The 13485-nt window shown below is 36.3% G+C and overlaps 3 protein-coding genes across 8 annotated transcripts in view; 1 reads left to right on the forward strand and 2 right to left on the reverse strand.

The window, feature by feature from the left end:
- Window positions 1-1708: 1708 nt before the first annotated feature.
- LOC113208616 (cyclic GMP-AMP synthase-like receptor) lies at window positions 1709-6357 on the forward strand. The gene is made up of 10 exons (XM_026425689.2): window positions 1709-1851; window positions 1964-2121; window positions 2196-2369; window positions 2477-2601; window positions 2679-2799; window positions 2889-3047; window positions 3220-3345; window positions 3414-3557; window positions 3653-3825; window positions 3932-6357. The coding sequence occupies exons 2-10, from the start codon at window positions 2020-2022 to the stop codon at window positions 4236-4238; spliced, it is 1431 nt and encodes a 476-aa protein (XP_026281474.1). The 5' UTR covers window positions 1709-1851; window positions 1964-2019; the 3' UTR covers window positions 4239-6357.
- LOC113208617 (serine/threonine-protein phosphatase alpha-2 isoform) lies at window positions 4410-10366 on the reverse strand. 6 transcript variants are annotated; one of them, XR_003303517.2, is made up of 10 exons: window positions 10157-10366; window positions 9292-9423; window positions 8963-9193; window positions 8678-8892; window positions 8468-8581; window positions 8183-8326; window positions 8013-8104; window positions 5240-5312; window positions 5080-5120; window positions 4410-4993 (listed from the first exon to the last, which is right to left on the reverse strand). XR_003303517.2 is itself a non-coding variant. In XM_026425692.2 (8 exons), the coding sequence occupies exons 1-8, from the start codon at window positions 10209-10211 to the stop codon at window positions 5309-5311; spliced, it is 987 nt and encodes a 328-aa protein (XP_026281477.1). In that variant the 5' UTR covers window positions 10212-10366; the 3' UTR covers window positions 4410-5308. The 6 variants fall into 6 exon arrangements, 2 of the variants coding, with proteins under 2 accessions (XP_026281477.1, XP_026281476.1); XR_003303519.2 differs by having other exon boundaries at window positions 8009-8104; XR_008011264.1 differs by having other exon boundaries at window positions 4410-5120.
- Window positions 10367-11021: 655 nt separating this feature from the next.
- LOC113208642 (uncharacterized) overlaps window positions 11022-13485 on the reverse strand; it is an 18478-nt gene continuing 16014 nt past the window's right edge. Inside the window, exons 9-11 of the mRNA XM_052268610.1 lie at window positions 12766-12963; window positions 12513-12638; window positions 11022-12418 (exon numbers count right to left, since the gene is read on the reverse strand). Coding sequence (XP_052124570.1) covers window positions 12312-12418; window positions 12513-12638; window positions 12766-12963 — 431 coding nt within the window. The 3' untranslated portion in view covers window positions 11022-12311. The remainder of the gene's footprint in view (window positions 12419-12512; window positions 12639-12765; window positions 12964-13485) is intronic.

A 13485-nucleotide genomic window follows, 5' to 3' on the forward strand; every position in this document is an offset into this window, starting at 1 on the left:
CATCTTGCTCAATTAGCTGGCTTGTTTCTGCTGGTGACTTTGGGCGAATCTAAATACCTGAAAAAGAATGAAAAAATTAAAGTTAAATTCTTGGTCCATCTGTATCACTGTGACGCCAACTCATCGAATGAACTTTCTATGTTACAGGTGGCCAGCTTCAAGTCCGGGCACATCCCTTCGGACAAGAACCAGCATCACTTCCTATTTTACTAAGACTGTACCAGACAAATGAAATAAATAGCAGCATTACTGTAACTGACTCTCTGATGATTTGCCTCTTTCACTTCCTTCCAACACACGACTACGTATTTTAAGATCATGTAATGAGGCGTATCTATTGGAGGTAGGATAGAGACAGTAAAGTAAAGATATGACAAGAAACCCCCCCAATAGAAACAAATACCAAAATAAACCTTTACCTAACATGACTCGAACTTAATGTATTGATATTTTTTGTTAACATTACATAATACGAAAAGTCAAAACTTACCATATTCATTCCTGTGACCACGAGGAAAAGGGCCAATTTCTAATGTTGTGTGCTGTGACACCAACTCAGCATACATCAGGTGACACATAGGCTGCTTAGCTAATGTCGAGCACAGATGCAACTTGACAGTCTTCCTGCAACAGGGTAAAAACAGAATTTTGATCGACATGTATGATGGTGACACAAACTCCTCTGAGCCTGAGCTATTTAGGAAAAGTAAGTGAATTAGCACATCTTATAACACCTCAAAATCAGAACTAGAAGAAATTTCCAAGAAAATTAAAAGATTAGTTTAATGCTCAATGACTTGAACAAAAATGTTTAAATCTAAGCAAAATTGGAACCCTCTCCATATGAAATTGTACTCACCATATAAAACAATCCAAGCATGGTAGTCTGACCATGGAAGTTTGCCCTAGGTATAAAGAGATCATCCGTATCAATCTCTGAATTTAAAAAATACATCTACATCCAAATTCAGTTTGGCCTTTAAAATATGCAGTCCCATTCCTATCCTGTCTTATAGGACCACAGGGCTCTTGCTTTTCTTCTTTTGATGGGAATCACCTAAAAAGAATAGAAATACAGGTCTTTAGCCATACTTTGGAGAGTTTACGTTCAACTTAATCTTAAGAACCAAAAAGGAATGAGATATGAGATGGGATGAGAGGGAATGGATCAAAGTATGGTCATCTTCCTTACACTTATTTTACTCGGTTTACTCCACCTTCCATACCAACGAGTGGGTTTCTTGAAAGACAGTTTTAAGAAAGCCGTTGTAACTTGTTCAAAATTATACATTTATCATATTCTTCCGAATTTCACCAGAAAAAATATAAGGGGTGGTTGTGGATTGATACCGGGTCAATAAAAAAAAATATTTGGGCCAAAATCAAAGGGGGTCGGGAACATACTCCATTCTCACACTCAAATGCTCAAATTCTAGTGCAGCAGAGGTTAATTACGACATTGGAAGATAAAATAAGTCAGACGCTCCGAAACTGAGAACAGTAAGATCCCACCTGAATTTCCTCTTGAGTCTGAGGCTCGATCTTGATGGATTCCTGTTGCATTTCAAACGATGCGAAAATAACGAAAGACAAAACAGGACAAAACTGGCTCTCGTCGCGTATGTACTCGTGGAGTTGGTGAGGTTAAATAAACAAAAACAAACAACTCCGCCACTCCGCCCCCGCCCCGCCCTCCGCCCCCTCCTCTCCTCTCCTCTCCTCTCCTCTCCTCTCCTCGCGCAGAGTGCGCAGTGGATGCAGTCATCAGCCTAGGTGGCCTAGGTCCTTGGTTGTCACTTCGGGTTATGACAGCTGTTTCTGTTTATGTGTTTGTTTATAGCGAAGCGTAAGGTAAGTAATAGTCATTCCAAAAACTGCAGAATTTTTTTTTTAAAATTAATAACATACACTATGATGGCAGCCCAGTGACACTGTTTTATGTTAAAACTCTTTTGTTACCCAGGTACACGGTTATTCCCGTCGTGCCCCGTCGTGCATGACACCAGCTTCATTTTCATAATGACTGCCATCCCCCATTTGGATCGCAATGTAAAGGAGTATCTAGATAACGTTCCTCGGCTGAAAATGGATAAAAATAAATATGTTTTGGAGTTGGTCGAGGTAAGCCATGTGAATGGGGACCTATTCTACGACACCAATACACAATTACCACTTTTTAACACCTTACCCACCAGCTTCTTGATTTATATTTACTGAACGTAATGGAAGAAGAGGACCATCTGTACAAGATTCTGTGTGTACAGCCAGAACGTGTTTGTAATGATTACAACACATTGAAAACTGTGTCACCTTTTAATATTCAGCTGAATATCTTGATGTCCTTACCCTTCAATCATTCTGATATCCAGGTAAATTAAGTAAAAAAAATAATCAGTTAACTTGCTTGTCCTATTCAAATACTATTGGGTTGCGGCAATTGCCAATTTTTTGGCGTACTTTTACATTTTTCTCACAGGTTGAAGAAGGTGATGGGGGATTTATTAAACTGAAGTTGTCTTCAGCTTCAGATGACAAAATGCAGATTTGTAGCAAGATATCGGTAGCTGCTTTCAATCGTGGCATCCAAAACAGCCTTTTGAGGTGATACAGACACCAGCAATGACAAATATAAAAGTTGTATTGATTTATCAACTAATTATACATCTTGAAAATTTCAGACATGTAAATACACTGTGGAGAGATAAGGACAATTATTTTCAAAGCATGGGATTCTTAAAATGGTTCTCAAGTGTTGTTGATAAAAGTCTAGCACTTGCTGGTCCAATCCCTAACTATAAGGTGAGATGGCAATTAAAAAAGATAACAGGTTCTAGAAGCTTTCAACTACTAGAGATATTTTTTTTTTAAATTTTTGTTCCGTTTCATAGATAGTGAGGCTGCAAAATAACTCTAGAGTTACACTCAGGATTCAAGACGAGGGTCAATGTACAGAAATATTTGTTCATCTACTTCCTGTGTTTTCATTACCAATTAACAAGCTACCAGAATCACTTTATAGCAAGCTCCCCCAAGATTCTTCCTGCAATGTAAGTACTAGATCATTCTGAAAGTTGCTGTAAACCCTGCTAGCTAGCAAGCAATTAAACTACCCAAAATCGTTCAGTTTATGTTACATATGTAATTTTGGTAAGAATTTATTTGGTAAGATTTTATCAAATTTTCAGTTTCCTGGCTAATTTTAATTTCTCTCATCTTTAGGAGTGGATGGCAGAATGTTGTTCGAATGAAGTCTCAGATCCTCAGCTCTGGGCCACATCCTTTTGGCAACATGAGAAAAAAGTAATTAAAGAACACAACTTGAAACCTTTCATACAAATTCTGAAGGTAACTATCATATTATCGAAATGGACTTAATTTAGATTTGCATTAATTGTTATTTCCTATTTTGTCAGGGTGTACGTGATATTCATTGCGAGAAAACTAAGAATGAATGGAACCTATTGACTAACAATCACATTCGGAACCTGGTAATGATTTCCCATAAGCAGAATCTAATAAACTTTCAAAATGTGAGCGAAGGAAAGATCCTGTTGGATGTAGGTATCTCCATGAAAGTGTTTTTTTTTTTGTTGTTTTTTAAACTTTTCCTGTAACCATTTTTTAGTATTCATGCAGTGATTTCTTTTATCAGCTGCTACTTATACTTCGCAATCATTTAGTGAGTAGTGAAGGTCTGCCTTCCTTCTGGGATGGGACACGCAATCTTCTCTGTGGAATGACTGGTTTTCAAAAAAGTTCTTTAGCCCGTTTGGTGACAAGAAGTATGAAGGATCTTCAAAATCCAAACTCTCCAAAGTTTTTCGGGTATGTTTTTGCAAGGGTGTGTAGTAGCACTAAACGAAATGATCTGTACTTAGATTTGTGTGTAAGAAGTTTTTACTTGTTAAAATGTCATTTTGCGATTTTTCAGGTTGGAAACTTATGCACATGCACCTGTACCTGCGTTAAATACTTGGGTGGAGAGACCACCACAGCTACCATCAGACTCAGCATCAAGAAGAAATGAACAAATTTCATCAAATCCCCAAACATGTTCTTTAGCCTCCCTCAATGTTGAGCTCAGAAATGAAAGAAGTCCGTCGGCAAAAACAGAACTAGTACAGAAGAATGGCAACAATAATGGGATGTGGTGGATTGTTGCAGGGGTTGCTACTGTAGCTATTGCAGCACTCGCTGGATCAGCAATACTTCCAAAAAGAAAGAAAAATGATGATTAAGGTTCACCACCTTCCAAATTAATAAAGGCAGACCAGACCACTGTTATATGGTAATTTAGGCAGTCACAACCATTAATTTTCAAGTTAGAACCATAATCCAAGTGGTCTTAGTTTAATATTTGTTTGTTGGTAGTGACTTATTATAGCTTAATTAAGTTTTATCTAAGCCAATTATGTATAGCATATTTTTTATTTGTTGTCATGAACAGATCACAGTTTCTGTCTTATGTGTATCTCTTATTATAAATGAAGTAATTGCCAACATTACATGTAAGGATACAAATAAATGAAACCTAAATCGTAATAACAAAGATAGATACACTTTCTTACATACGCACATTCAAGCAGATGTGTTTGTTTTAATTTTTTGGAAAATTGATCTTGTAAGTTGCGATTATCTTAGCTACACCACAAATGACATAAGTTACTTTTCAGGACAAGAGTTGATCATCCAATATATTACTTTAGAAAATTGTGATCAATTGTGTCCAAAGGACAGAAATGGAAAACATTAACAACTGATCATGTTAAATATTATCACTGCCAGTAATATGAGAAATAGAGGCACCATCATAGAAGGTCCTAACATGATGCAGAAACATCACTTACATTTGAGTAATGAGAAACGTACAAAACCGAAGAGAAGACAATGTTGATATGGGATAAAAAGATGCAGAATTTTTGCAATGTGCGATGATACATTAACATATAGGCTGTAGTCCTGGAGGTTAAGTCCTTCAGTGTCTTCATTGGTTCTGAGATAGATGAGACAACAGTCAGAGACAAGACACACTTGAAGAAATCAAACAGAAGGGCATTTGAGTTAATAAATCTTCTTTACCTAAGGTCTAACTGTACAAGAGAATGGACCGCTATGCTATACTGCAAAACAATACAGAATCAATATTGTGAAGGCTTTCAACACAAATAAGTTTACGCATAGAAAAGAGGTCTTGCAAGTTTATCTTAGCCACTTCTGGGATATCTACTGAAATACCCACCTGTGGGTTAAGGTGATTTTGTAAGGATGTAAAACTTCATTGGCCATTCCTAACTGCATCCGTATGTTGTCAACTGTCAAAGAACACCAAATAATTGTTAGACATATTTAAAGTAAAAAGAAACTTCTTTGAAAATATTTTCCTCAACTTGCTAATCAACCTGCTTCTGTCTGCATTGTCTCAGATAAACTACTGTTTCGTTTCAGCGCCATAATTCAAGTACAGTCTTAATCGGTACTTACTTCCCCACTGGTTTAAACTACTCTCCAACCCGTCAAAGCAAGAGTACTGGAGAAGCATGTATGCATTTCAGACTGAAGTTTTCCACACTCCACAAATAAAGATAAATGCTAATGTGAATAATAGTGGATGTGAGAATAAAATACCAAGAAATACATCTCACATCATGCAATCATGCTGTAACCCATCCCATAGCAAGAGTCGTCAAGGACACTTGCACTTGATGCGAACTATAATTTATTAATAATGATATGAGCTTATGTTTAACAGTAAAACCCCCAAAAAGGAATTAGCTTTGAAAAGACAAGACAAATCTTGGCAGTTTGACAAGTTCAGTAGCAAACCGAGATTTCTGTCAAATCTTCCACATCAATTTTAGTGACTTCTGACTTCTTCTTGATACAAAAGCCATAAGCATTCTGGTTTATTCATTCCAAATGAACTAGTTCAGTGAGGAAGGACACAAGGCATAGTGAGGAACACAGTTTCTTACTCCAGTATTCTCTGTATTTCTTGGAATAAAACATCATACCTGGTGTTGAGATAACTGACATCTCCAGTCCAAATAAATATGCATCACATAAGAACTATCTATACGGTTAAAATGGTGTTTAAAGGGACAATGACAAGGAAAAAAAATATCTAACATTTACAACAGAAAAATGGCAACCTACTCCTGGCCATGGACTAAAAAAAAAAAAAAATCAAGAGAAATTCAAGGCTGCTGATAACTCAATGGTCCACAGTCAAAAATTTATGGATGGATTAATAATTCATTCCTTCAAAAACTCTTTTCAAATATGTTTAAAAAAAAAAAAAAAAGATGCAACAGTTATAGGTAACGAGGCTAAAAAAAGTAACTATTAAACCTTCCTTATCAGTAAAATACTTTTAAACACTAAATCATTAGCTGCTGACCATAAAATTAGTACTGTACACCATTCCAGCCTTTATCCTAAATCCATATGCGCCACGCAGTAACAAGTCAACAAAATTTGATTGTATTCACACACTTCATCACATACGGTTCACCAAAACAAAATCTCAAAGACCGCCCATATCATCCTAATGCATAAGAAAAGAATATTTTATCTACTTTATTAATTAAATCAGTGAACATTGATGAGAAATAATGGGCAGAATTTGATAGTCTAATACATAAAATCAAAAATGACAATTTATATAACTAGCAGAGAATCTAATTTTTAAAAAATGGAAAAAAATAATTGAAGAAGTTGGTTTGCAATTATTTTGGTGCCCTTCCTCAGATTACCAGCTCATTTAGTTTGAACGAAACAGTAAAATCTTCTCAGAAAGATCGTTAGATGACAGAATCTGGCCACTTATTGCAAAAGCCAACAGCCAAAAAGAGTAGCACTACTAAAAATGCAATTGAGACATTGTTATATAAAATCAATTTGTAGGCAAGACATACACAAGAGCACTAAAGGCAATTCCAATAAGCATACTGAATAGTAACTACCTTTCAGTAGTTTGCAGATTCAAAAGAGACTTGAGAGGAAAGACAAGTTCACAACAGAATGTTCTACCAGTTGAATAGTGTAGGTGTTAAAGTTGGCGTGGAAACAATTGCAATGATTCTTAATGCCACAAAATGAAAATATGCTCTAGCAAGTTCTGGTGAATTCTTAGAACATGGAACTCCCAATATTAAGTTGCATTCAATGCATGCAAAAAAAAAAAAAAAAAGGAAAAAGAAAGAAAAATGGTTTGGTAAAAGTACAACTTTAGTAACAAAAGCAATAAGAAGAGAAGTCCTCAGAGACAAACTTCGTACAGAAACTACCAGCAGGAAGTAAACCCAATTACTTTTCTTACTATAATATGGTGCAATCAAAGAGAAAACATGACATAATTGTCTCAATCAGCATGATTCCTAGAGTGAGGGCACCTCCAGCAAATTACTAACCCAAAACATGGAGAAGTACAAAATTGATTGACTTCAGAAAATGAAAGTACAAATGCAGATGTATGATGGTTACTTGATCTGCAAATCAGACCTTTACAACACTGCCATGAATATCAAGAAGTTGAGACCCAACATCCAAGATGGGCTAGGCTAAGCTAGGAGGCTCAAGTTTAAAATAATATCTATGGATACTTCATGAGAAAAAATACTCGCGTAGTTGGATGCAATCCTCAATTGGGAACTTTCCCTATGTTGATAGAACACTTGACCTTCATTTCACTGGAAAAATGTTTGGCTCTAATATGTATTTCAAGAAATAAATAATATTCCCTTGGTGGGATCACAATCTGCCTTAGTGGGATGAAATGAAATGATTGAAAATGGGCTATACCAAAAAAAAAAAAAATATATAATAAAAAAATAAAAAATAAAATTAAGGAAATTATGAAAATATGATATACCACAGGCTAAACCCACATTAACCGCCAATGAAAGATGTGTTTGAGATGGAGAACTGTCGCCAAACTATAGTTCAAGCAACCAATGTACGCGCGCACGTACTAACACACACACAAAATTGCATTTAGCCCTTCACTCACTCACTTCTTCTTGTTTTTGTTGGTGGCTCCACGGGGAGGTGTGACAGGTCTTCCAGCATTCAACCCACCATAAGTGAATTTCCTTTTGTCAGCAGGCTGCAACAGAATTTTAATGAATTAGATCCAAAGAACTACATAGCTTAAATTGAGGCAAAATAGCCAGTCCAAACATACCTTCAGAATTTGAAATGAGCACATAAGAGTCTCATCAACCGACATCATTGCACCTGCATTATCAAACTCTCCGCAGTAGTTCGGGGCGGAGAATAATGTCACAAGCTGACGCTTGGCGAAGAATTCATAGCCATCTTCAACAACCTGAACAGAGAAATGGGTCATATTGCAATTTTCTATAAAAACAACAAACAAACAAAATCACACAAAAATAAAACAAAAACAACCCAAAACCATTACAGAGCAAATAAATGTACTGAGAAAAGGATATAAGACTAAACATACTTGATGCGCTCTGCAGATTAGATCAAAGTCGTGTTTGTGTAAAAACTTTGCTACTACTTCAGCCCCAAAAGTGAAAGAGACACCTCTGTCATTCTCTCCCCAGCCCATGGTATCCTGAAAACAAATTTAATTAGACAATGGTAATTTTGAAAAAATAAAAAATGAAAAACAACATTTATTAATTCAGCAAGAGGAAAAATAGTGACATACCTTGTCAGGATCTGACCAAAGAAGATCACAGAGAAGACCTTGATCAGGAACATCAGTGGGTCTCATAATCCGCCGAATCTGTTCCATGCTGTGCAAATCTGGGCTCAAACCACCATGACAACAGAAAATTTTCTCATCCACAATAGCAGCCACAGGCAAGCAGTTAAAGCAGTCTGTGAAAGTCTTCCACAGTTTAATGTTGTACCGTCGTTTGCCTAGAAACAAAGATAATGAGGGCTTGTCTTGAAATAATATCAAGGCACGTAATATTGGCCCAATACTTACATTCATCATAAAAACCATATATCCTGTTAATTGATGCACATTCATGGTTGCCTCGGAGTAGGAAGAAGTTCTCAGGATACTTTATCTTGTATGCAAGCAAGATACAGATTGTTTCCAATGACTGCTTGCCTCTATCCACATAGTCTCCAAGGAAGAGGTAATTTGATTCTGGTGGGAATCCTCCATATTCAAAGAGACGAAGAAGGTCATAGTATTGTCCATGTATGTCACCTGCAAGTAAAAAGGTATGGTGTAGTAATTGAGAGAAACACGTTACCACTTGCTAAATAAAATGTGAAAATACAAAAATTAAATTTTTGGTAACTTACCGCATATCTTCAGAGGAGCTTCTAGCTCCAAGAGGATTGGCTGGGAGAGGAATATTTCTCTTGATTTCAGGCACAAGTTTCTGATTTCAGCTTCTGTCAGCTGGACATTTTTGCCTGGTCTACCACCTCGAACTGGAAACGCAAGGAAAATAATAATTTTATGATTGACTTGTAAACGAGAGCAAGATATAACTTTATTGAATAAGGAAGGATACGTGAAACAAAATAAGGTGATATTGAACCACTGCTCATGCAACAACACATCTAGATCAACTGAGACCTACTAAATTAAGTTGTTTTCATTGACAGGCATTGTATTAATGAAATAAAATGGATTGCTTAGTTCAACAAATAATCAATGAAAGCAAGTATTTGATTGCTTGAGGAAGTATTATTTAGGAAAATTCAGAATAAACAAGGAAATTTGAAAGTAGAGGTAACATTGAAGCAGGTGTAATTCCAGTCTACCTTGTATTGACGATTGTAAAGTGTAAGTAACAAGTATACAATCAGAGTATAGTCTGAGAAGAGACGAGAGGGGAATGTAGAAGGTGAAGGGGCATGATTTCAAGTTTTAAAGCGATTGAAGCCTCAAAATTATTTGAAAATTGATCAACCGCTTTACATGTTCAAGGCCATAGCCTAGGCCTACATTCTGTATTAAATCTCAAACATCGTAATGATCGGGGAAGTTTGCTTGTATACAATTTTATGCGGAGCTGAATTCAACAAATTTTAAATTTTCAATTGCGATACGGAACTAGAATTGGAGTTCAGGTATTAGTTTCAGAGAAGAGGAAGAGAAAGAGAATAGCGAGAATTTGGGTGAAGATTGGCATAGGCTCTTGAGAGGTCGTATATTTACCTTCGAGTAACCGAGCGATTATAGCGTCTATATTCCAATTATTCGTTTCGGCCATTGGAAATGAAAACCTGAAGTTTGTCTGCACACACTAAGAACGCCGACGATGGAAAAATACGGCGGATTAAATTAGATTAACGGACGAAATTTCAAGTTGAAGAAGGAAGAGGTGTTTGGGCTTCTGAAATGGCGGCCTCCGAGGTTCTGACGTCATCATCCCGCCCAGTCACAGCCCTCCTGAATCTTTTAACCTCGGACTAATCGAAAAGTCGATGTATCGACGAAAAGGAAAAGGGAGTTGACCAGACGGAAGACATCAAAATGCGCCAAAATGTTCCAAAATTTTTAAAAAGGCATTTTTTTTCTCGTTCTGAACTAACACTAGCTGACGAAATTTCTTACTTCGGTCGGAGGATCTTAAAACTAGTACGTAGTATGTTAAGATCACCTCGATGATAACTTATTAGATGCGCTATCCGCAACATGATCACTATGTGGCCACACTCACATGTTAAATCGTGAGGAAAAAATTCGTGCCACACGTGATCGTGCCGAAGGTTGCTCGAGCATTCATGCAGCTTCAGATTTTATGTATTACAATACTCTAGTTTTGATTGCAAAACAGCAACCAAGGCATTTGAATTTGAATGCTCTCCATGTGTTTGCACCCTAAATTTAGTGTGCATTTATGTGCACTACCCACCCCACCCATTACAATGGGGTCACTTTGTGTACATTATTTATGCACATTTTAAGGGGAGTATCACATTGAGGCTAACTTCAGCAACCTAGTGTGAGTAGATTATGTTTGAAATTGGAGTTGTTTAACGATGACTTATTGGAAATGCAAATTGATTCATTTTCACAATATTGTTTCAGAAGTTTTTATTCACTTATGTGTATGTACATTCTTGTACTTGCTTTGCTCAGTGGCCCTCACAAACCTTACAACATATTTTTAATCAAAGATAGGAACATTTTATGTACAGTAAAAATACTGAGGTCATGAGCATTCAACAAGGCAATTTATAATTTTTACAACAGTATATTACAAAGTGTCTTAAAAATTATTCACTATATTACATAAGCTTTCTTTTATCACAAATTAATACATTTGTTTCATTAAAAACAAGGGGATCTCTTTAAGCCATCATGTGTTCACACTTCTCAATCTATTAAATTTTCTTTTCCTGGGAAACAATAGAATAAGAATAGCAATGGCAATGATATTCTATAATCAGTTTGACACCATCTAAAATATAATGACTAAAGCCTGGTGTAGAGTACACTCCTAAGAAAGTGCAATAAATAAAATACATACAAATACATATTCACAAATAAATTAATAATAAGAAATAACATACCCATTCCTGATCCAAGAAAGAAAATTAAACTCATGTAGATGACATTTTAAGAGAGGTGTCTCCTCTATGTCATGAAGAAACAAATTCAGTCAAAATGTTTATGCCAATTTTACAGTTTGTTAAAAAAGATAGTGGATCTGAGTCTATGGATGTAAATGGCATAAGTGGTAACACCTGGGCCATCATTAGAAATCTCTACATTCTACTGTACAAGTACAAATTCATAATACATGGCTTCTAGAAGATTATTTCCTAAAGAAAGGAAAATCAAAAAACACAAAATTGTCAAAAAAAGAACATTAGTCTACTATCTTAAATGGTGATTTTTCAGGAACTGTTTTTTAAAAAGGGACAAATACAAAAACAAAGATATGTGAAAAACTGTGAGCATTCCTCTATGCCATTCCCTACAAATATCCCTTCCCTCCTTCCCAAATCTCTCTAGACTAGCGAAAATTGTTTCAATAAATTCATGCACCATTGAATTAAGACACAAAAACAAGTAATGAAACAAGATAATTATGTTAGGTATCACACTCATAAAAAAAAAGACTGAAAATGGCATGATTGTTTTTGCTTGGGGTATGCTTTGACAAACAAGTTCCCTCATCAAGCTGTTGTATCCAGTCAAATTCATTAGCCTCTGAGTAACAGCTAGCACAAAGATCACAGAGCTTATTTTTTCACAACAAAATTATTCAGTCAAAAGCCCTACTACGGGCTGGCTTCACAGGCCAGCCCTTTGCAAAACAATAAGGCTTAGGTAGAATACAAGTCCCCACCCAGTCTTAGTTTTAAAGCTTCCACAAAAGAATAATAGATATGCTTGTGAAGAGTGATAGAGCTGTTGAATGTAGTGATGGTGCTTTGCTCTGCACTGGTGGTTTTGAACGTGGGGGAGCTGCAACACGCAACCAACAACAATTTCATTATGCAACCATTTCCAAGTACAAGACAAAATTAATTAGACTGAAAGATGATCAGGACCATCTTACCTGTAATTGGTTTCCAAGGTTTTGTGTGTGTTTCCACAGGCCTTCTTGTGATAGGCCACTGGGTAGTGGTTCTTGGTCTGGGAGTTGTCGAAGTTTGAGGAACAGGGGCTGTTCCAATGCAAGCACCTGTACCACCAACAGATTAAAATAACAAAATTAATAAATTACAGCTGTCATGACTGACATTATTAATACTGATTCCGCCTAATTATTCAGAAAACTGTTGTGAGACTTAAACATTTTTGATGCTTACCTTTCCTTCTTAAAAGCATGCCATGTTGAAGTGGGTCCACATCTCTTTCACAGTGCTCGCCTGCCTCCTTAATGTATATTTCAGTTTGGGAGATGATTGAACCAACAAAGCATTCGTAGGTTCCAACATCTTTACGTTGAGTATAGGTATACACCAGATCACCCTCTTTCCACTGCCCCAAACAACGGTACTGTCTCTCTGCAAAACAAATAAAAGTAGAAGTTAATACACAATTTACAAATCAGAAAAAATAGAAAGCCAGCATAGTATTGCAGTTAACACTGGCAAGTCTGAAAATAAGGTTCCATTGAGCAAAAGCCAAAAATAGTAAAGTTACTCCAAACTAGCTGAAAGGCAGTGCAAAAATAAATGCTATGCAACACAATAAGTGAAAAAAAACAACAAAAGACAGGTGCAAACAACAAACATAGTGAGCGTCACAAGAAAAATCAATCATTAGAAATAACAGGATGGAAAAAACACAAAATCTTGGTCTACTATGCGTAAAAGTAAAACAGTTACACAAATGTGAGGGGTTGTGCTGAAATTATCTACAACACACACACACAAACACACACGGTGAAAATTCGAAATCAAAGAATGCATTGCCCTAGGTGGGGACACATAAAAAAAAATGACGTCGTGAAATTTTTCTTTAAATGCCCGTTTGCAGATGCATGCTTCTCCCTTGCACATGACACCACATTTGGGGTAAGAACG

The sequence above is a fragment of the Frankliniella occidentalis genome, unplaced genomic scaffold, assembly GCF_000697945.3.
Source record: "Frankliniella occidentalis isolate FOCC.00 unplaced genomic scaffold, Focc_3.1 Scaffold73, whole genome shotgun sequence".
Taxonomy (NCBI): Eukaryota; Metazoa; Arthropoda; class Insecta; order Thysanoptera; family Thripidae; genus Frankliniella; species Frankliniella occidentalis.